Source organism: Apteryx mantelli, chromosome Z, assembly GCF_036417845.1.
Source record: "Apteryx mantelli isolate bAptMan1 chromosome Z, bAptMan1.hap1, whole genome shotgun sequence".
NCBI classification, from domain to species: domain Eukaryota; kingdom Metazoa; phylum Chordata; class Aves; order Apterygiformes; family Apterygidae; genus Apteryx; species Apteryx mantelli.
This window is the reverse complement of record NC_090020.1, coordinates 60,358,520-60,382,371: the sequence shown is the minus strand read 5'-3', so window position 1 is coordinate 60,382,371 and position 23,852 is coordinate 60,358,520. Positions and strand designations below refer to the sequence as shown.

General features: G+C 37.0%; 1 protein-coding gene across 1 annotated transcript in view; it reads right to left on the bottom strand.

Moving 5' to 3' along the window:
* The window catches only part of SV2C (synaptic vesicle glycoprotein 2C), an 88,430-nt gene that overhangs the window by 45,727 nt on the left and 18,851 nt on the right, over positions 1-23,852 (bottom strand). The window contains exons 2-3 of the mRNA XM_067315516.1: positions 16,965-17,145; positions 6,449-6,600 (exon numbers count right to left, since the gene is read on the bottom strand). Coding sequence (XP_067171617.1) covers positions 6,449-6,600; positions 16,965-17,145 — 333 coding nt within the window. The remainder of the gene's footprint in view (positions 1-6,448; positions 6,601-16,964; positions 17,146-23,852) is intronic.

Sequence of the window (23,852 nt, the reverse complement as noted above, 5' to 3'; positions counted from 1 at the left end):
TTATATCCCCTTGATCCCAATACAGCTGCTGCCATATATCCCTGAGAAACCCTTAAGCCCAACAAGAAGACTGAATAAGGGAATTTAAAGTTTCTCTGACTTCACTGCCGCCTCATCGTTTCAGCCAGACCGGCCCTCAGTTCAGTCTTTCGCAGGCTGAGAGGTGCAGCTCCCCTGCTCCCACCACCTGGCGCCGCGCGGGCTCCAAGTCGCACAGGGAGCTGCGGCAGCCAGCTCTGCTTACCTCCCTGCCTGGTTTATGCCAATATACTTCACAATAGTTTCATACAGAAGGGGATTCTGTTGAGGTTTTGAAAGTGTGTTTACCTGTCTATCTCCAAGTGGCTGACACAAGAACAAAGCAAACGTGACAACAGAAAATGCTACAGTAACTACTCTAAAGCCACCTACCAAAAAGGCGATGAAAAGATTATTTCTATTCCTGGCACCATTCACCTCTTCAGGCAAACTGATTTGCTTCTCTTCAACAATCTTTTGTTACAAACTGAGAAATGTTTTCCAGGCCACTTTACTCAAAAAAAAAAAAAAAAAAAAGCCCAGTGTAATCACAATGGGACTAAGTTAGAAACAGGAGCTATTTATGGACTCCTGAGCCTGTGAAAAGACTCATTAGTATCAGCAGAATTATGAATGGGCAATGGGTCTCCAGTAGTAGGTTTGGTAAAATTAGTGTAGTCCTAAACTATTCAGGACAGACAGTAATGTGCCCTTAGAAACCTTATTACACCTATATTTAAAGCTTTTTTTCCTATCTAAACTAAATCCCACTTCCTGCAATTCAAACTCATTTAAGGATATTGGCAGGAGAAAACTAAAAAACAAAGATCTTTAAAGAAAAGTAAAAGAAGATATATTTTCAAATGCAAACCAGTAAGAGAATACAAAGTCTCCAGTAGGAGAGAGAATTAAGCCTTTTAAAAATAGAAGTTATTTTAAATACAATGTTTTGCAGGTCTGAGGTTTGAGTCCATAGTTTGGACACTTTTATCTCTTCATTTTTTAATACTTTATTATTGTAAAAATGTGACTCTTAAAAAAAAAAAAAAAACTTTAAAATATTGCCCCAAATGGCTCTCTTTAGTTTGATATCTAATGACTGGAGAACAACTATCCTTTGTAACGTGTCCTCTTTAAGTCACAGGACAAATTATCAGCTGTTTGCAGATGCAATGGAAAAATCTGCTTAAATAGCAAATGCGTTAATACTTTCCTACTTACACCTAGAGCCATTTCAGCTAGACAAAAAAATCTTATATTCTGAAATGAAATGCTTTTTCTTCTATCTCTTATTCCAGTTCTTTCTCCTCCAAATCTGTGTTCCCTGAATGGTGCTAAATACCTCTCTTCTGAACGCAAGTGCCTGGTCCTCAATTAAGAGGAAGAGAGACTCTACTGATGAAATATGAATAGTTCAAATGAAGATCTCTTACGTAATGTGATTAGACCAGTCTGAACAAAATGTTTAGACAAAAGACTTAAATCTGCTTTTTGTATTGACAGTGTTAGAAAGTAGTACATTTTGTATTTCCTTGATTCTGTACTATTAAGAGGGTAATTTTGTAGTCTTTTGTTGAATAATCTAGTCTAATTTAATTGGAATTTGACTGATACATAGAGTAGTAATGTCTCTGCCTCAGATCATACCACAGAGCTTTTCCCATGAAATCTGTTTGATGCGGTGCTCTCCTGTCTCCTGGTAAGTAACAGAAGTGGTGAGGTTAGTGTGCGGGGAAAGGTGTCCTCACCTCTTCCTAGACCGTTCAAAACTTCAGAGAGAAGACTGTAAAGATGATTCCTGAGGCTAAGGCCTTAGGAAAGTCATTAGCACTGTGTTGGCAGTGAGTGAGGGACATTGGAGACCACCGGCTTGAGGTTTAAAGAGCTGTCTATTCTGCAAAATGAAAACCCCCACCTATTTCTAATCCTGTTATTTTAGAACTTTATGATCCATTTTACCAGGTACTCTACTACCATCAGGTTGGATTCAGAAATTAATCTGGTGAGGGAACACCCTTGCTCTCAAAAGATTTTTATTTGCACAGATCTAGTTGCAAATACAGTTCCCAGGTAACAGGTTGCAGAAAGTCTTGATGAGTTACAAAAGACAACCAAGAAACTAGTAACAATTAATGTCGAGGAAGGCAGCTTCCCATAAATTAGAGCAAATTTTAAAATGTATGAACATTTGGTTTGTTTTACTGATCTTTTAAGAAGCAAAACCAAATGACATTATTTAGAAAGTGATATAAAAAGAGAAGATAGTGTTCCTCTTATCCTTTCCTGTATATTAATAAAAGCCTTCTGCCTACAAAGTTTTACACTCTTAAAATAGGACTTAATTAATGTATGGATATACTCCATGTGTGCTAGGATCTGCAGCAATGAATCTATAACATCAGATGTTGTGCTGGCAGAAGAACCATCATTATTTTCTTTTTATTGGGTTAAAGTATAATGACAGAACTCTTATCCCTCCTTCTCTGTCTCTCCTTCATTTGTCTATCATATATTAAGCTACATACTAAACAATTACATGCCAAACAGCAAGTTGTCGGTATTTACTTTTTTGTTATTTTGTCTTAACATTGCAATGGTAAAAAACACGAATTGTTGAAGAAATGAACATGACCTGAGTTAAGAAATGTCAATAAAGTACAGTTTCTTTGAGATAACCTTATCAACTCATAAAACTGTGCATAGAGAGATACTAATATTAATGAATCTTAGGCCTTTCATTTTCTCCTGTGCTCCCAATCCAAAATCCTACGTATTAATTTTTGTGTTGCGTGTTTGTAGATCTTAGATTATGATCTTGTTTCAGGTATTCTGATAACTGGAGAAGTCTGATGTTTGGATCCCTGATTTGAAGATACATAGTCTTCTACCAGGTTTGGAATAGGAAAAAGAAGTACCTGCAGTTGGAAGAGATCATATATATATTTACAGGTGCATAAGTTCAAAAAAATTTGTTGTAGTTTAGTAAGCCAGAAAAGATTTGTATATATCATATATGAAGAACATAAAACTACACAGAACACTATATAAACAGTTTAAATAAGCCGAAATCCTTATTCAGCCTTCCCTGATTTTTAGTTTGGTGATACGGCAGAATGAAAATCTAGAATCTAGAACAGTGTATGGCAGGCAACACACTTTTTGTGCAGAATTACTAATTTGTAACTTTCTTTTGTTTTTTAATTAATGGGTAAAACAGCTAGAACAACCTGGATGATTCTTTTTGGTTCCCAACCTCAAACTGTGATATAAATCTGGTGTAATGAATTAGTAATATATTACTATCTAGATTTTAAATTGAAATCTAATTTCTCAGTCTTAATATTCTTCACTGTTTGAAAAATGACACAGAATATTGCAATAGACATTTGATGCATCTGACAGTCTTTGAAGAAGTCTACCTTGAAATATTATGCTAAATTTAAAATTTAAAATGGTCATTATCTTTCCTATCCTGACCTAAGTAGTGCATAGAGCAATTTCTTCATAGCAGCCCAATCTGGGACTTGGTTAACTGGCAGCAATTAGAAGCATTTCTCTGTGCATGTTTATTCTAATAGCTTCTCCACGACCTGAACTCGTCTTTCAGAGATCCTGAACAAGTCTACATTCATTTTCAATTTTTAAACAGAAGCCAACAGCTATAGACTTAACGAAGTCCTGAAATAGCAATGCTTGTCTTACAGCTGAAATTGTCAGGCCCTTGCAACACTGATCCTTCAGTATACAGTCACTGCAGCACTGCAGCACATTGATTTCTCCCTAAACAACCGCCTGGTGCCAAGGCAGCTGTTACCTTTTTTTATTTTATGTTTTAGAACTTTACCCAGTTTTCAGGCATTCCCATGCTGCTTTAACAGAAACGAACTCTTACATATGTAAGATGCAATCTTTGTTCTCTCACAAAAAGATAGAGCTAAATCTTCAACTGGGAAGCTAGTATAGACCCATTGGCTGCCTTGGAGCTAGATAATATATACCAGCTGTGGATCTAGGACTTTTTAAAGTGTCTTGTATAAGAGCTAGTGCAAATGAAAAGAATACATTTGTAAAAGAAAGGGAAAAAATCTACAGAATGACTTTACTCTGTTGTTCTGGTATTTTTCTATTCATTTAAGAATAATTCCACTATACTCAATGGAGGTTTATCGCTTTTCAACAGATGCAACTTCATTCCAACTTCCTTTGCATTACTTCTGACTTTAATTAGGAAAAATCAGCTCACTCTTTGTACCCCTCGTGTGAGAAGCAAACAGCTCAGAGACTCCTATGCACTATATAAATGGAAATCATGTAGAAATTGTAAAAGCAAAAATACCACTACAGGAGTCTCCTTATGAACATATATGATACATATGGTGCAGAGACCTACGCTAGTATTCAGCTAACCTGGAACGTTTCCATGAGAATAGAGCAGTGCGTGAACGTACTCTCCTGAGTGCCGAGGCAGGCTCTGCCCCCTTGGCAAGGCCTGGGAGGACGGCAGGGAGCATGAACACGAGGCTGTTTGCCCCGGTCCTGCGCTGGCATCACCAGGTGCAGCTGTGCTGCGCAACATGGGCTGCCCACGCGCGCTGACTGCAGTGGAGCTATTCCACATTTACACCAGGAGGCAGCACACAGGCTTTAAACCTGACAACATAATGAAAAAGTCTAATTTAAAGTGAAGGCAATTTTAAGACCACATCAAAAGCCATAAATACATTTTGTTTAATTTTGCCAAAATGATGAGGAAATTCATTTCTTTTCTTGTGAGGAAGCGCTGTTTCTGCTGTTAGTACCTCTCCTTTTAGCCCTCCTTTTGGCTATTACGACTTTTATTAATATACTGCAAGGAGAGTGATTTATACGGCCAAAGCTGAAGAATACTGTCTTTTAAAACTCGCTTTTACAATTTTCTGTCTTAAGTGATTTCATAGCTATCTTTGCAGAAGAACAAAAAAACTAGTTCAGCATGGCTTTTTGTTACTGATATTCTTCCACTGCCAAAGAAGGAAGAAAATTATTCCCTCTAGTGCCCCTGCTTTGGTATAAGGATGTGTGTTATTATTCATTGAGCTATACTGCTATGTGATGTTTTAAAAGCACCTCAGTAATGGTTACTAAGTTAATTATAAAATCTACAATAAAACTAGACAACCCTTTAAAATCAATCTGTCATAATGTTTGCATTTTTCACAGGAAGAAAAATAAAATATTAATATATAGGAAAGCAAAAAAATCCTTGGCATCCAGAGCAATTTACTAATTGAAAAAAAAATTATTAAACATTGTGTCTTGCCAGCAAAGATTCCTGTCCTTGATTCCAGCAATTCAAAAACAAATGCAAGGTTAAGGAGATAGGCTGAGCATACAGGACACTAAAATTAAAGGTAATGCAATAGTCTAGATATTTGATTAGTCTGCATGATTATAATGTATGTCTGGGCATTACTGCTTTCCTATCTTGCTAAACGTTCTAATCACTTTGGGCAAACCTTATGAATTTTCCAGTTTCCTCTCTTTCACAATCCAACTTTTATGAATCTCATTGTCTGGCTTAAGAAAACTGCTTAGGATTCCAGCTAATTCACAACATTGCTTTAATTGTTTTGAAGAGTGTCAGTGAAAAGCACTTGCAGAGGCTGATTTGTAAGAACCACTGAGCAATTTCAGCTCCCATAGAGATCTATGAGTGCTTAACTCTTCTAAAAGGCAAGCCCAAGAGACTAAGAATCAAATCTGTACCTTCACATAATGTTTAACTATGTCATAGCAGTAAGAAGTTCTTTCACAAAGTGATACGTATTGCATATTCATGTAACTTCAGTCATTGCAAGTTTTCTGCTTTATTCACCTTCATTCATTCCTTCAGTATTTAAGTAGAGTCTATATGGTTTCTACATCACTAAAAAGATCAGCTCAGAACAAAATACTCAGCACAGCTTTATATTCAGAACTAGTGCTGCAAACGCTAACTAGAAAACACATAGTCCTCACTCTTCTTCTAAAGTGAGTATATTTGATATTTTATCTCTGTTTCAAACAATTAAAAATAACTTTCAAATAAAAGACAGTAGAAAGTAGCACAAATTTGACACCAGGCTTTTTAAAAGCTATTTTCTCTAATTCAAGTCTCTATATCAGATATCTTCTCCAGTTTCAACAATAACATCAGTTATATTATATGAGTCCAAGTTTCAAGTAATTTAAAGAATCTGAATAAGCATGGGTATTAGCTATTTCTCATACATGTTAATATTTTGTTTTTCAGGCTATGATCTACATTGCTTGCATCCAAAAAGGAATGAATTGTTTCTTAACAGCAGGGTCAGTATTTTGAGAAGAGACACAAAGTACCCTCTTTTAACTATACTTAAGAAGTTTTATACTAGGATAGCTACAAATCACAAGGAGAAGATGTTTTTCTTACCATAATGAGGAATTATTGCCCAAGCCATTGCAGAAGCATAGATACCGCCAATCATCCAAAACATACAGAGCCAGCTCAAGTGTTCACCTCGTTTCTCCCGAGCAAGCACTTCCGAAAAATAGGAGAAGACTGTTGGAACAGCTCCACCAATCCTAAAAGGAGATACATATCTTGGATTAAGGGAGAAAGTAACAGCTAGTTAAAGTTTGAAGAAGCCCATAGTTGCACTCATTTAAAACCCAATCTACAAGCAGCTTTTCTGGCAAGGGAGTGTGTTTTTCTTTAATAGCACCATGTATTTGAGAACTCTTGAGGAAGCCTGTACCAGTTTTGACACAGTTATCAGCAAAGATTTTCATGAAGACGCTATGTTCAATGTAGCCAGTGATTCAAATGGATTGTCAGCGCACGGGCCTCTGGAACAGAAACCAGTATAAAACTTTGACTTTTGCCATTACAAAAATCCTGTAATCACGACAGTCTACTGCCAAGTGTGAAAACACTTTCCTTTTAACTGAAAATATCAGCCTAAGGCAATCAAGAAGTGGACTAAATGACAACTATGTTATTAATACACTTTATTTCACACATACTTGGCAAGATATTTTCTGTTAAGTTGCGCTACATGATTTGCTAAACCCATGCTGGCTTTTTATTTAAGTTTTCTATGGAAAAGCCAATGCATTCAAATATCATTCACAGTTTTCACACAGTAAAACTAAACACTGTCTGAAGGTTAGCTGGATGAAAACAAGTTCAACTTGTTTTTACAAACCTAGATAAAACTCAAACTAGGTATCATTTTCAGCATTAGGTTCCAGATCATTTTTACTGTCTTTATCTCTTTGCTATGAAACCCTCCACAACAGAGTAAGTCCATTCAGCACTTATGGGTTTTATTCTTCCTGCTGAAGAAAACACCTAGGAGGTTTGAGGAGATATTCTTACATACTGGCTGACATACTCAAAAGAAGCAGTACTTTGCATGGTTTAAATTTTTAACGGAACTTTAAAGATAAATGCATATTTATGCTGTTATTTCAGTGACTGCCAAACTGGGAGAAAAAAATAAGCAAGAAAGCTTAAAACGGATCAAAACAAATATTAAAAAGGAAGACATTAATACAGAATAATATTTCAGTCCTAAGAAAATTCAGTGCCTTAGCAACACAGTTGATCGTAAAACACGTTCAGGTACTGCAAGGAAATCCTGCCGCGAGCAGCTGGGTTTGTTGAGCTGACTGTCGCTGTGTCGTTCCCTTCTAGCCGCCGCTGACCAAGGACTGCCAGGCCCCTCTGACAGCTGCAGTGAGCAGCTCCCACGGTGGAGACTGCTAGCTGTTAGTCTCTGCAGGTTCTGTAAAGGTCCGTACCTCCACGAATTCCTGTTAGATAGCCAGCAGATTTCTCAAGCAAGAGCTGTATCTGTTTTCCTCTTTCGGTGGGTGACTAAAAGGCCTCCCCGGCGCCCTGCCGCTGGCCGTGAAGCCAAGGGTGCTGCGAGGCTCACCAAGAGCCCCGGGGTAAGCAGCGGGGCAGGGGGTGCCAAGGTTGCCCCCCAGGGAAGCCCTGCTAGCTCAGGGGCTCCCCAGCTCCCCGAGCACAGGCTGATTACACCTATGATTTCTTGTCCTCCAGGCCTCAGGCACAGCACTGAATTTCATTCCTACCGTATTAACTGAAAACAACACTCATGGATCAAATTAAGTTCTTTTACTGATGTTGAAAATTCCCTAGATGAATCAGAAACAGGCCTTGTTCTTTCCTGTGTAAGCTGGAAAGTGCTGACGGGGAGTTACAGGTGCTCACTTCTAAGAAACCCTAAATTAATATATTGCTTATGGTATGCAGCAGAGTATCATTCATGCACTCTACTTAATGGGGAAACAGTTTTTGGTAAGTCAGCACTTTTTTCTCTGCTTGCTTCTGTTCACTAAGAAATGTATAACGAGTGGTAGGTAAACACATATTTGGTAATTTTCCTGTTCTATCATCCAATCTGTGTTTCTAAATTTACAATTTTCTGTTTCATATTTCTTTTCAAGAAGTACAGAATCTTCTCGCCCATGAGTGAAAACGGGTGGGTGCTTCTTACTAACCAGGAAGTGGAAAGAACATATGGTATCTCAGTATCATCAGAAAGCAGGGAGATCTTGACTGCCAAAAGCAATACAAAAGAGATCTCCTGCCTGTCAGCATTAACCAGTGGTACCATGGAAGATGAGAGGTTACTGTTGCTATAGCATTTAATACTGTTCCAGGGGGGTCAGCTCCCTTTCTATGTCCTAAAGACCCTTCAGGCTATGGAGGAAGCAGTGTCTGTACTGACCAGTTTACTAAAGAAACTTTTCTGACAAACAGACATTTTAAAGCTGCCAGGGAAGTAGATAAACATGTAAGAGGAATTTTGGATCCAGCACCAAAATGTTTATTTACGGTATGCAAATAAACAGGAAAAAAAAACAGCTTTGGAAAAAAAGCAGTTTGTCTCTCTCATCTGACGTGATTAAATAGATATTTCCATAGAGTACATCAACAGGCTAAAAAAGGCTTAAAAGTCTGGAAATGATATTCATATTGATTAGGTAGTGAAAATAATTTGTCCACTCTCTAAAGCTCTGTAACCTAAAAGAAAAATAAAGAATGTATTTTCATTATACCCGTAACAGCTGCTATTTACAATTGCAGGTTTCAGTTCCGTAGTAACTGTGTAGTAAAGTGTGTTGTGTACTTCTTTGTACTTTTACCATATGAATGGAAAACGTTACTTCCCAGCTGGTAAAATTCTTCCCTCTGGTCTCACATCAGTGATGGATGATACTGCTAGAAACTTTTAGGATACTGATACGAAAAAGCTATTCATATGCCACTAATTGCAACGCTATTAAACTGACTTGAAAGCTAGAGGGGCTTATAAACAGCAGCAGGAGAGAGAAGAGGAGGCTGGAGAAGCAGCATCTCGCTGCAGCAGTGTTTCTTCGCTCTCCCGCTGAACAGCCTCAGGGCAGCAGCAGCCCTGTCGCTGCTCCCTAAAAGCTGCTCCTGAACACAGGGCAAGTGAGAGCAAAGGAGAGCTGCAGCTGCCAGCGCACCCAGCCACAACCAGGAAACTCCTTAAAAACTGCCTGAACCTGCAGGATGCTCTTAAGGAGCAGAGAAGCTGTGGGCTGATGCTTGCAGAAGTCTAAGTGTGCACGTGGTATCGGAGCCATTTAGCACTGCAGCACTGATGCAGAATCGGGCACACCGCCTGTTGCTAGCACAGACGGGAGCAGCCTCCTGAAGGCTCCAGCAAAAGAAGAGCTGAGCAATTCTGACTTCTTCCATCACTTTCTTGTGAGGGTCTTTCATATACCTCAGCAGCTATTGTGCCTCATGTGCATTCATCAAATGGTCATATTAAAAAAAAAAAAAAAAAAAAAGCTGTGTCACCCAACAGCTGCAAGGAAAAATACCCTTTTTATAGTTCAAAAAAATCCTAGGCTAGATCCTACCATTGCTTACACTGATGTAGACCCCTCCTATTTCAGTGACTACAGTCGGGTCCTTCCATACTTGCATGGAAGGAAAGGAACATAATTTGATCCTCCAAATTTTTAATTTAGAGTTTTAAAGCAGACTGTCTTTAGTATCCCATCAAGGTTGCATGGAATGGATGGTGGAGAGCACAGGAGGGAATTCCTAATGAAATCAAAGACCACTTTGCCACTGACTTTAACATAGGAGGACATTTATCTTTTGTTTTATGGGAAATGCAAATGCTGTTTCCCCTAGGGTACAGTATTAAGCTTGCTTCTGGAAATTAATTAGTTTAGCGCAGTGTGATGTTTGCCTTTATTGTATTTATAAGTTATGTGGCTAATCCTCATTTGTAGAGAAAAAAATCTAATGCACGAAACTGCATTTTTCTCTTCACAGGTTCTGCACATTCAAATGAAAAGCCTACAAAAATCACGCTGATTTGAAAATAATTTTTCTTCTAAAAGAGGTGAAAGATTTTAGCCTTTATTTAATACAAATGTTTCAAGCAAACTGAATTTTTTAAATTTTACCTGTTATTCACATGTTATTTTTCGACTCATCATAACCTAAGCAGTAGATATAATTTTGTTATCCACAGACCACTGAGGGTCTGGACTACATTCTAACAGGTCACAAAAAGTAACTAAGAGTTGTAAATCTGTTGTTAGTATGTGCAAATTAGCAATACAGTATTTTACACCTCCACTGGAAGACGTGGAGATTCGGAATATTTAAAAAAAGGTTAAAAAAAATGGTCTAAATCTCTGGCTTGATGATAGTGAGCGACAACTGTCTCTAGATTAGCAGAGGTCTCTATAATTAGGAACAATCTAATGTCAGCAGGAGACACAACTTTTTTGAGTCTGGCTCAAGACTATAAAATAAAATCTGCTACTTTGTAAGGACTATGTGTGCCTGCACCTCCAACAGCAGGGTGCATTCCTTCAGCCTTATCTTTTTAAATAAATATACAGGAACATATGTAAGAATGATACTTAAGAAACAGCAGAAGCCTTTTCTATTGCACATATTCCTCCACACGTTGAGAGAATGACATAACAGACATATGAAAAACGCCAGTCATGATCTTTCTCAGTTACACTTTATCTTTTGTAACAAACACCATTAGAAGTAGGCAGAACAAAAGCAGAATGCATACTCTTTTTTGGTATTTTCCTGGAAACATGTAAACCAATTAAACATCACATTATTGTTCTTTTCGAGCAAAGAATTGGCCAATTTTGGAGCCTTATGCTTCAGTTCTGTTAGGAGATAAAATTTATGACTGAACAAGTTATTTTGATGCCATCCTGGTTATAGGGAATGTACATAAAGCTCTGTACCTAGGAGGTTTCTACTTCGTGGTTCCAGCTTTTTTCCCCACTAAAATTCTGCCCCCAAAATCCTACTTCCATATTTTTTCAGGTTTATGTTCTCAATGCATTTCTATCTATATTTTTAGCTTTCTGCTATTTTCTTCTGGTTGTTTTTGCTCATATACAGAGCCAAACACAGAGTCCTCTGCTGTTCAGTGCCTATCCCCTGCAGTTGCATTTACTGTCTAGTGAAAGCCATCAGCTACGTAGTTCAGCTTTCACTCTATTTGCATATGGCATGGGGTTTGGGTGGTAGGTCATATTTGCTCAGCTCTGTTACTTCAAAAAAGGAGTCATGCTGCTACTGGTATTTATTCACAAAGAGTGACTACTTATCCACCCTTTTGATGCATTTTTTTCTGATTTTAGATTCAAAAAGACCAACAGTGATTCAGGGGGAAAATGACATATAGAAATAAGTAACTGATCTAATCCCACTTTTCAGCAAAAGAAGGTTCAATTTCTGATCTCAGAGGAAACATGCAAACTGAAAGCCCTGCTTTTATAACATTATTTCTAAACACTTTCTGTTACTGTTTGTTCTGTGAAATTATGGGGTGGGGTGAGGGGGCCGGACAAAAAGGAGATTTAAATAATGCACACCAGGAGAGTAGAATTTAGGGAAACCAATAATAACCTAAGGTGCATTTGCGTTTTCTTTGTCACCGGCGAAGATGATAAATGGCTGCTAATCTACCTTCAGAGCCGTGATCTGTCACAATAGACTTTGGCACCTGCACCCTGTGACAGCTGCGACGAGAACAGCACCCTGGCAAAGCATTCAGGAGCCTCGGGCTTCAGAGAGAAGCCTTTCTTTGTTTGCAGGTTCACTAGCCAAAGGGCCTTGAAATGCAAAAGCATAGAAGGAATACAGAGATAAATAGGAAAAACCTCTCACAGTAGGTTAAATTCATAAGGCAGAATGGTGTTCTCCTCCTGAAATATCTTGTCTTCTCTTTCAAATTTGAACAAGATCCAGACTAAATACAGTAAAGACCCTGTCTGTGTGTGGTGACATTTGCCAGTAATCACCTTGTTATTCCTGTTTTGCTAAGAATTAAGTGATTATTAAAGTTGAAATTAAGTGGGTTCAAAACAGATTCACTGTTATGCTCCTAAGATCTGCAAACAGCCCACCATCTCTCTCCTCCCTCTGTCCTCTCCAGTTGCACATACTCTTTCCCCTTCTTATTAACAATTCTCTACTCCCACAAGTCTCATTAAAAACATCTTTGTTGTTTTCCTTTCATAACTTTCATTAGACTGGCTAAACGTCTAATAGTGAGCAGGCAGATTTAACGGTTCACCTTGAACTGCTGGATAACGCCCTACAAAACTGCGAGGTACTACAGACCATGCGTTGCTGCTCATTCTACCCATGTTTAAATGCAAGCACCTCTCTGGACTGCATATACTAGAGAAGTTGTCTTTCAGGTACAGTATACACCTAGCCTATATACTATTAACAGCAAGAGAGTCCCTGTGATTAAGATTCACGTCATTTTTTATAGAACTATATAATACTTCAGTTCTGATAGAAACAAACCAATGAAACTGAAACTAAACTGAAATAATTAATTGAAAAAGTGTTTCCAACAGTAGCAAAAACACAGGTCAAAGATGATGTCAAATTCAAGCAAATAATTGCACATAGTCTGTTTGCAGTATTTACTCAACTGGATATGTCAGATAAACTGGCTTTGATCCTGCCAGTATTAGTAAGTACAAAATCCTTGTTTATGCTCTCTCTTATTTTTGCAGATCTCATTCTTGCTCTTTTTTATTCCTCTTTTCAATTCTTTCTTTACTGCCATATAGGCTCTCTATCTATTAATGTATTTTCCTCCTCTAGTCTTTCTCTCCCTTTTGTATAATCTTCTTTTCCTCTTAAGAATACTTTCCTCGTCTCCCACCAGTCTTACAACTGACCTCGTATCATCTCCCAACAACCTTGGGCTTACACCGATTAACCTGTATCCACTGAAGCTGTAAGGGCTGGAAACAAAGCTGTTTGTTTTAAAAGCTCAGACTCTGCCAACAGCTTCCTTGGCTTGACTGAAGAGCGTATCTACACTTTTGGCATATGTTATCAGCTTTGAAGCCAGTCACCTGCAGAGCTAATGAATCGTCTGCAGTGTAAAAACACCAATAGCCACAGGTGGGAGGCAGCTGGGGGCTGCAGAGGAATTAGATGTGGTAGGATTTTAGCCCTTTGAGGGTTAGAACGCACAAAGTATTTTATGACAAAAAAGTAGAGCAAGTGCGAATGAAGAGGTAAGAGACGGGTACAACATGATACAGAATACTGATAGCACATAATTACAAAAGCAGTCTGTTAGCCTTGATCTAAAGTTTGTGAAGGCAACTGCTTGCGTAAGCCAACTATCTTCTGCTGTGCCCACATGGTCCCTATCTTTGCTAGAAAGAACATTTTGAAAGTTGTTATGCATGTGGACCATGTACATGTCCTTTCTGTCTTGGTCATTCAGAAAAGAGGGATACACAAAACTGAGAGTTTCTTGCCAGTCCACATAATATATAAAAGTGGTGGTAGAAGTCAGCATGGGTGGGTTTGCACAGGCAGACACCTCAAAACTACTAATTACAAGTAACTTGATCCACAGTTTTGGATTTTTGCTAACTGTTGATCTCCATAAAAATATGAGGAATCTGAGCAAGATCTAAGTTATGATTTTAATATTACTACGTTGACACCAGTACTCTATGTTAGATCTCAGCAATGTAGAAGCAGTATTGCAAGTAGCTTTGCAGAGAGATTTTCAGAAGAAGGGCTAAGAAAAACTGGCTGAAGGTGAATCTCAAATCTAATTAAGTAATCTAATGTCTTTTCAAGTAAAAACACTCTCTGTATAATAGTACATCATGCGTAAAAGTCTTGCTCAAGATGCTCTTAAGCAAGACTCCTATTCACAAGAGACAGGGAAAGGGACTCTTAATGGCTTTTGGTTACATTAGCAGATATAAGTTCACCACATCTAAGCTGCATTTCTTAATATTTCCATGGTTTTGCAGAAGAAAATTGGCCAAATTGGCAGTTTTGTCAAATTAAAGACAGAAAACACTGTAGGCCAGACATAATATTTGGTCTGTAAATTAGGATATATTTATTCAACCTTTTTTACTTTACTCATGAAAGAAAATCAGTTTCATTTAACAGCAAAAATATGGGGCTGCTTGAAGAATTTCTGAACTGTAATTGGTCTCAGTATATATATTTATTTTGGCCAGCTTTTTACTGCATGAAAACCTTAATTACTTTTAGAGGTAACATTGAGCTGGATAAGCATCATACATTTTTCCAAACAGCATCATCTCTGCTTATATCAAGGGAACCAGAATGAAATTTGCTGGGATAATACACTTTTAAGTGCATTAAAAGTACACTTAAAGTGTACTGGGATAGCAGATTAAGCATGCTATTCTAAACTGAGTTGTTGTTCTTAGAAAAATTGCATCCAAAGTTATCTGAAAGTACCAAAAATAGTAACTTGGATGAAATGAAATAAATGCAAGTTTCTGTAATAGATCTTAGATAAAATTCTCTAGCCCAGATTAATACTTCACAGTGGCAGTGTTGAATAGGCAACAACCCCAGTACCACTCCAGTTAGTGATATTATGAGCCAGGTATTAGAGAAGCATTCCTTTAACAATTTCAAAGACAAATCTAACAAACTGCTTTTTGATGATAAAACTTGGCACATTCCCTCAATGGCCAGTGATAAATACAGCTCACAGTTTCTTGCCTAGCTGTTTTTACTTCGTAGGAAGCCAAGTCTAAAGCTCTCTTAGACTTTTATCTGCTTTTGGGATTCAATTTCCTTTCGAGTTGTGATTTGGAATTAATCAAAGGAGGAATCACAGTTATGATATTATTTTCCATAAGAGGAAATGATTTTACAGACTACCCAACTTTTCTTTATTCTTTTCACTACTTTAATTCATCTTTCAGATTTTCATATCCCTCAGCAGATGCCCTTTACCCAGCAATACCTTAATATTATTTCTACTGTTTTGTATTCCAAATCATTCTTTTTGCAATGAAAAAGAATTTTTACCAGTTTCAGTTTTTCTGGATGCAAAAAATTATCAGAAGGGATTTTTCCAGATTTTATCAGAAGCAATTTATTTTTATAAACACATTTTGACTGCAATAGAATCTGAGGAAAATCTATTTTATAGTATTTAAAGTAAAACCTCCTATTAGATACCATTTCATGCTACTCCATCTGTCTTTATATTTTCTAGAGGATGGCATACCAGTTTAAACTCTACACACCTATTCAATTTTCATATCTCACATATACTTCTTAATAATTTATAAACTTATATGAAATCATCCAGGTAATTCTCTGACCCTTCAGAAAGCTTTTATCCAATATGAGTATCAGTACCATTTTGTCTTTAAAACATAACACTTAGTTCTTTGCTTAAAATTATTCATATTTCATATTTGGGCTCTCTCAGTCACACAAAATTATTGAAACAAAGCCACCTCCTTTGCTAACAGAGATATTTATTCCATTTCTTTGGATAAGAAAGGGAACTGTCATCTCCTGTCCCAAGACAGGACCTCTAAAATGAGGAGAGATTAGAAAGAGAAATGAAGCTGAATTTCTATTCCCATTCAACTGACACAATTCCCTTTTCATTTGAGCAAGGACGTAGTAAAGAATGCAATAAATGTAAAAAACTTAATTCAAACCCTTTAGGCAAATTTTGTCTTGTATTGCAAGAAGATATGGCCATCAAACCCTACTAGCAGTGGACTTTACGTGCGTGGCTTTATGACACCAATGTACTGTGCTCTCGCTGGCCCATTCAGCATCCTGATGATTGAAAGTGGTCTGACATGGAAGTGTAATTGGAAGTTTTGGTCTGAATCAAACAGTTACCAGAAGTGCTAAACTAACTGCTCTGGGGAACAAAGCCCTTGATTATCCAAGGGTGCAATAATGGTACAATGGAGGTAGAAGCGTTCTCGTACTAATTTACTTGTGTATATCAATCTCAGCTTGTGTAAAGTTTAAACTTAATGGACCCTTACCAAGCTCTTAAACCTTTCTACCAACTCAGAAGTTGTTTGAATTGAAAGAAAATTAAAGCAAATACAGGCCTACAAACATCATTAATCTGGAAGAAGCAATAACACTTGGCATGCTGCAAATAAGGCCCTCCCAAAGCAATCTTGACTGCAGTGGTACTATAAACAGCATTATGCACACAGAGACATTAGAAACTTTACAAATATTAGTGAAATCTTACAGTACACCTGTGGAAAGAGTATTATTTTGCATACTGAACAAGCAATACATAAAGAAGCTGAGGTATAAAAGTTAAGCAGGTTGTCCAAGTTCACAAAGGAAGTCTGTTGCAAAATAAGAACAGAAGTCAATCATTCAGTTTTCAGTCTGTATCTTACCCCTAAAATCATCATTCTTCCCCTTCAGGTTGTTATTTAGGATTGTAGTAGCTACATCGTATAATTCGCTAGTCCCTGACACAAGATTATATTCCTACATTAAATAGTCTTTTGCAAACAGGAAAGTTTTATTAACACACAGAATTGCAGAAACAAACAAAACCAGAGGAGCTTACCCAAATCCAGAAAACAAGCGACAGAAGAGGAAGAAGCCATAGCCCTGGACAAATGATGAAAGGAAGGCAAAGAATCCATTGACAGACATGCATATCAGGAGTGACTGTCTCCTTCCCACCTTGTCTGCCAAGCCTCCCCAGAAGAATGCCCCCACCATCATCCCAAGGTACACTATGCTACCTGCAATACACAAAAAAAAGACGTTGTTTTGTGAGCTACATAACTGAACACAATTGACCACACCAAAAAAAGTCATATGTACTTGAGTGATTTGCTTTCAGCAATCTTCTGTGTTTATAAAATAAATAGCATAGAGATTAATTTTTCTTTTCTCAATAAGTATAAACTGTATGCACAGCTTTGCAAATGCACCTAAGGAGAATAGGTTTCCTATTGTGTCTGCATCATCTGTTAGCAGACATACTAAAGCTTAATATAATTATGGAATGAGGTGCCTCTAGCACCTAGCAACAGTTGAAATACAGGCTAGTAAGACTGAATAGGAGAAGGACTGCCACCCTTTCCTCCGGAATAAACTGCATTCATGTTAAATATGGCAAAATTAAAACCTGCCCTACAGAAACAAATTGCATGAATGTTTCTAGAATACAAGCAATCCTGCAGAGGATTTATCACTGGGAATAAAATGTGCTAAGTCTGAAGGAAAGTGATTATGAAACAATACTTTCCATTTGAGATCTACAATATCAAAGATGTCCACCTTGATTGTTTCCTCCCTCCCACTTCAATGTACTGCTTTATTTTAAAAGGTATTATCCTGTATAAAGAAAAACACTGGAACAGTTTTATTTTCAAAGAATTTTGAACAAATACATTACAATTTATCTATATGCATTAAAATGAGACAGTGAAAAAATTATTTTAGGGTGTTTTTTTAAATTAATGATGTTTTCAAAGTAACTTCAGAAGTGACTTGAAATATTTAGCCCTCTGACCATTCACATCTTAGCATACTGTACATTATTTCCTTTCCAGGGACAAACCCTTCTGTGCGACACTAAACAAAGATGAACAACTCATTGAGCAGACTGTCAGAAGCAAGAGTAGTTCCTAAGCTTTGGATAGATCCATCCAGACTTGTATTTTGTTTTGATACAGGTATTATTCCTTCTTCTACTTTCTACTTCTTATTAAGCTTCCCAGATTGGGCTTTATCTATATAATGGTCACTGCCATCTTGTAAGTCTGCTGCAGAGCAAGATTTAAATGTAGAGTAGCTGGAAGCAGCTAAAATTTTAGCAAGCCTTGTCCTGAGACTCTTTGATGAGGGAAAAGGCCCCAGGAACTGACAAACTGCAGGGCTTCACCTCTCGGCGACTCCAACAGAATCAGCTCTGCCCTGCAGCGGGTAGTTAGAAGAGAAAGGAAAGTGAAAAAAGCTCGAATGCATGGGCTTTGTTAACTGAGTATTAACTTCAAGGTCACTGTCAGTATTTCTATGCTTGGAATTCCTTGTGTTAACACTTGAACTGGCAGAGCAAACCACTGCTGAAGGCTCTCATGCACCACAAAATATCCCCCTTCCCCCTCATGTTTTATACAAATAGATTCCACCATGCTGCTTCCTTATCAAGCATCAGTCTAAAACACTTGCTATAACACACATGACTTTAAATTTATATTAGTAAGATAGAGAGTTATATTTTGCTTAGGTAAGTATGCTATTCCTATTACATTTATCACAACTAAGCACCTGCGTGGACTTTCTCATTGGATACCACAGTGATAGGCAAATGCTGGCCACAGTCCCTGGAGGCTTTCTTACATTTCATATTTTTTAATAAAAATAATGCTATCTATATTACAAATATTGAATAGAAAACAATAATATAAAGATGATCAGTATCCATTAGTTGTTTCTAGATTCAAGGTCCCTACAGAGTAACCACCATCTGATGTTGTCTCTGAGCCCTAATTGTACATTTTGAACTATGAGTCAGTATAAAAGATGTGTAAAATCACAGAGAAAACTCTTCAAAGTGTAAGCTGTAAAAGGCTCATGCATTCTGTCTAGTCAAGAAAATATATGGAATATTTTCCTCTTCCAAGAAGTAGCTAGACATGGAATTTTGGAAATATGAATGAGCATGGAGGCTTTTTATCACATGGAGCATGCACAATGTATCATGAAAAGAACGGACTGAAAAACACAGACCAGATTTCTATCATTTGCATTTTTTCATTCTCTGCATGATTCAGGTAACTTCCAAAATCAGAGCGATGTGCTTCTTCCAGGTGCAATGTAAACCCATACATACATACATACATAGGTACACACACACACACACAAAAAAAAAAAAACAAAAAAAAAAAACCTGTATACAGAAGCAGTAACTACAGCAGATTATTCTTGTAGGTCTGTTCCTATTTCATCTTCCTTATGGAAAGAAAATAGCCTATTGTAATCTCTGATTCAAATAATGAATTTCATATGCTTCAGTTACCTGGATCAAAAAAAATATCATGCCTCAATCTAGGCAATTCAAAGCAGAGCAAAACTGCTACCCCCTTCACCATCAGTTGTGACCAGTATCAGCAAATCAGTCTTTTTGGCAGCTGCTTGCCTTTTTAGCCAATGACTGTCTTCCCCATGAGCCCATAAAGACAGAATGTCAGATCCATTGTTGCTCATCATAAAAGCATTAACTGTATCTTTACCCAGGCAAGACCAACAAGCTTCTAAAGAAAAGCAACAGTTAAATTTCCTCCTAAGATAGCTTTTACTGCCACTGATTTTCTAGCTATTACTGTGATCATACTTTTTCATCTTCAGAGAAGACTGATGACACTACAGATAAATCCAGAATTTTCAGAAGTCCTAAGATATCTTTGCTATCTTTCATCTTACGCTTTAGCCCAGGAAGGACACAGACACTATAATACTCTCTTTGGTTTAGAGGTGTTTAGTGACATACTCTTATCAGATATCTCCTGCATTCTGATCTGAAATTTTTATTCTAACACTTGGGATTTTCTTGAAAGCCCATACACAGGTTATATATGTTCTAGTCCTACAGAGATAAAGTTTAGTCAGTAATTTGGCATGTTTGCTCAACTGCAGTAAGATCTCTCTTGTAGGTAAGTTTAATATACCACACTTCAGATAGGCCAGTACTCACAGTTTGGAAACTCCATGCAGCAGAGCTGGTGCTTGTTTGGCAACATGAGCTGAAAGAACTTAGCAAAAATGGTTCAATAGCTGCATTGCCAGCACATCTGTTTCAAAGAGGCAACTCAAATGGTTAACTTTCACTCCTGAAGTTGACATTCTTTACTACGATATTTAACACTGTTCATTTACAGCTAGATTTCATTGGGTTATCCCAATCAACACTCTAATATTAGAAATGCTCACAGAAGGCCAGTCAAATATTTTGAACAGCTATCTTTGAAATATTCTTATGCAAATAATCTTTATTTAACCAAATAATAGCTTTCCTTGTGAAATATAGAAAGTTGTTTTTAAAAAAAATCAAAATACCCTGAAAAGAGTTCTTTTCTCTTTCAGATTTTCTTCAGATTTTATTATTTATGATAATATCATCACAATTCCTCTAAAACCCTAAAGTTACCCATTTTAAGATCTCATCTTTGATTCCTCTCTTTTCATGAAAGAAAATAGTTTCTAAAAATTTGATGGTTTAAAAACATTAGCCTCTTATATTAAATCCTTTGGTCATCAGACTGTTTTGGCTTCTCTCATACCCATGTAAGTCTCCTGAAGGGCATTCAAAATAAAGCTGCTAAAAATAATATGCCTCTCTTATCAATAAACTTCTATAAGTAAGCTGCTCTCTCAGTCCCAACACTATCTCATACTTTCCCATCATATTATCTTTGATTTCTTCCTAATTGCCTTGTGGATCCTCACAGTAGGCTGTGTGAGCCTACTGCAGCCACCAACAATACCTGCTTCATTGTATTTTCCTGTCTTTATTCCTTTTTTTTTTATTATTTTTGTCTCTATACAGAATACACCTCTGGCCCCACACCATGAAGCTAGTCCCCTTCCTCTCCACATTCACATTGTTCCTTTAGACCTTTTTTCTCCCAACAATATTCAAAATAAGCAGTAGAAGTGACAAATGGAGAAGGAGAATTCTAACTATGAACAGTTGAAAATAGCTTAACAACCACATAATAAATGCAAGTAACCAATGGCATCAGTTTATCATTTTACCCTTCATCATCCCTTTTCTTCCAACCTTTGAAGCTCTTGTTTACCATGTCATGCCCTTAGTCAGAATATAAATCTCATGGGGAAAGTGCTATTTATTTATTTACACATTTCATAAATCACTTAATACATTTTGTGCACTGCAGAAATAGTAATTTTAAATATGTAAAAATTAAATACCCAGTTGTTGGTTGGACCCTGCTCTCTTTCCTCATTACCTTTAAACACCAGTTATAAAAAGCAGTAAATGTACAGGTATACATACACACATACAAATTTTAACACAGCATGTCATCCTGACAGTCACACTCCCTTTTTGAGCAACTGCTACTGATATAAAACTGTCTGCCTGTCTTTTTCTTTCTGGTATAACATACTTGTGCTTCTAAAGGAGTTAGCTCATAGAGCACAAGACATACACTGATTTCATATACTGCATCATCCCAGAAACATATCCCAGAAAATTAAAGGTTATTTTAAAATACAAAGACTACTAATGGTCCTTAACACAATTCTTTGTTCACCTATGAAGTGACATATAATCTCAGCAAATTCTGTCATTTGGTGGAAAGTTGCTGAGAAGAGCCAAGCAGCAGCTGAAAAAACCCTCATCCCACGCTAAAATGAATATTCTCTGCTATTGCTCTTTTACCAAGTTGTAACACTGTATCTTCTTTCCACAGCAGAAATTCTGCATACTTCAAGGAACTTTTCTGTTGTACAAATGTACAAAATACACAATTGTTTCCTCTTCAGATTGGGGGCTGTCTTTCTCAACGTAATTGGCAATTGTCCATGGATAAGCTTTTCTTAATCTATTATTTCCAATCATATTCTGAGAGAATGTCTGCTATGAAGGGACAAGAAGTTTAGCATCTGTTAAAAGAAATTACTCAGTATGATCATTCACTTTGTCATTGACAGCTGACAGGATCTCAGTTTGGAATTGGTTTACACCATGCACACACTTTGGACATGATGTGACTAATTTTTTTATTTTTATTTTTATTTTTTAAAGAACTGCACACAGCATCTTTCAGGTTGCTCTCAATAGCTAGGCCTTACAAAGCAGGCAACCAACCGATCCTCAGCGTCAAAACTCTGGTTATGGACAATTTAAGCAATGGGATAAAAATAAATTCATGTCCAGTCACTGAGGTCCAGCTGTTAAACAGCATCTTTCTCCTTGTGGTCCCATAACTTTATTGCTTGCATCTGTTGCAACTCATATCCTGGTACCTAAACTAAAGCCAAAACCTTCTGAAAAATCAGGCTGTAAGTATACACCTCATTTGGGGAAAAGAAAGCAAAGTAGGACTTCCTTGCAACACAAAGACTCGGGCTATGGGACACTGATGTTCATCTTCTGCTTTAGTACACCTCTTGTAAAGTAGGTGTCCAACTAGCGTAATATTGTGTTTTTTTCTTTGTGTTTTGATCATTAGTCTGAGGGAGGAAAACATTTCACAGAACTAGAAAAAATACTCTCATAAAATAAAAATATCACTGTGTAAAAATATAAGATTTTATTTTGGAAAACAGGAGCAGACCTATGACAGCTCCAATGAGACAAAAATTCTTTTCACAAGAATTATATTGTACTTTAATCAATGGGTTATTTATTTGTATGGGGATCTTCCTATATGTTATTGTTTTGGAAATAAAATAATTCATACTGAAGAACTTAAAAGCCCTTAAGTAGCATAATGAATAAGAATATCCAGATTTATCTTTGTTTTAACCCTGATAAACAGCATATGCAGAGTTTAAAGATGATAATCTTTCACAGTTATACTTAATTATTAGCTGCCATTAGTTTCTTTGATCAGAAAATACTGTGGAAGAATTGTGACCCATACAATAGTTTTCTTCAAACAAAGATAGCTTCTAATTAAATTGTTCATAATATGAGCTAATTAAAACAGGCACTTTTCCATTAAGAAGAGGACAAATATAAGAAAACTGTAATTACTCTAGAATTGGCAAAAGAACTCCATTTTCTAAAGCCATTGTCTTTAGATGTCTAAAGCCATCTGTGTAGTCAAAATACTAGATTTTCAGGTCTTACTCATCATCTTATTCTGTTCACCTCCTCAGAGGTACAGACTTCAGAATTCTTAAGTAAAGAACTGCCACAAATTAACACTCCTGCATAATTTCTTCTTTCCTCTACACAGTGCTTGAAGTAGTAGAATAACAAGATGTAGATTTGTGGAATGCTAAGTTTTTAAGGTGTAGAACTAAAACGCTAAAAAAATAAAACATGAGTTGTTCAGCCATTTGGAAAAGATGATAGGTACTGCTTTCCAACAAATGTGAACCAACAGAACCTTATTAAAATTTTGTATGAGTCTTTGCAACTTCAGGACTTCTCCAGCCATAGATTTTCTTTATCCAAATGCTAGCAGTGTCCTATAGCAATTATTCTGCGTCTTAACTTCAGATGCTAAATGATTGCTCTTGCCTAATAATACGCAATACAGGCAAATCCCAGTGGACCACAGCATATCAGCATCTTGCTCTATTACTGCTCTTCAGACTAATCCACTCCTTCTGCATTCCCTTTCAGGACAGCTGCAGACTTCAGTCTGCAATTTCATACTGTCTAGTATGCAGATGCTTAACTGTATACTCATTTCGAAGCTTTTTGCTGTCCTATTTAATATATATTTACAAACATTAAAGCTTT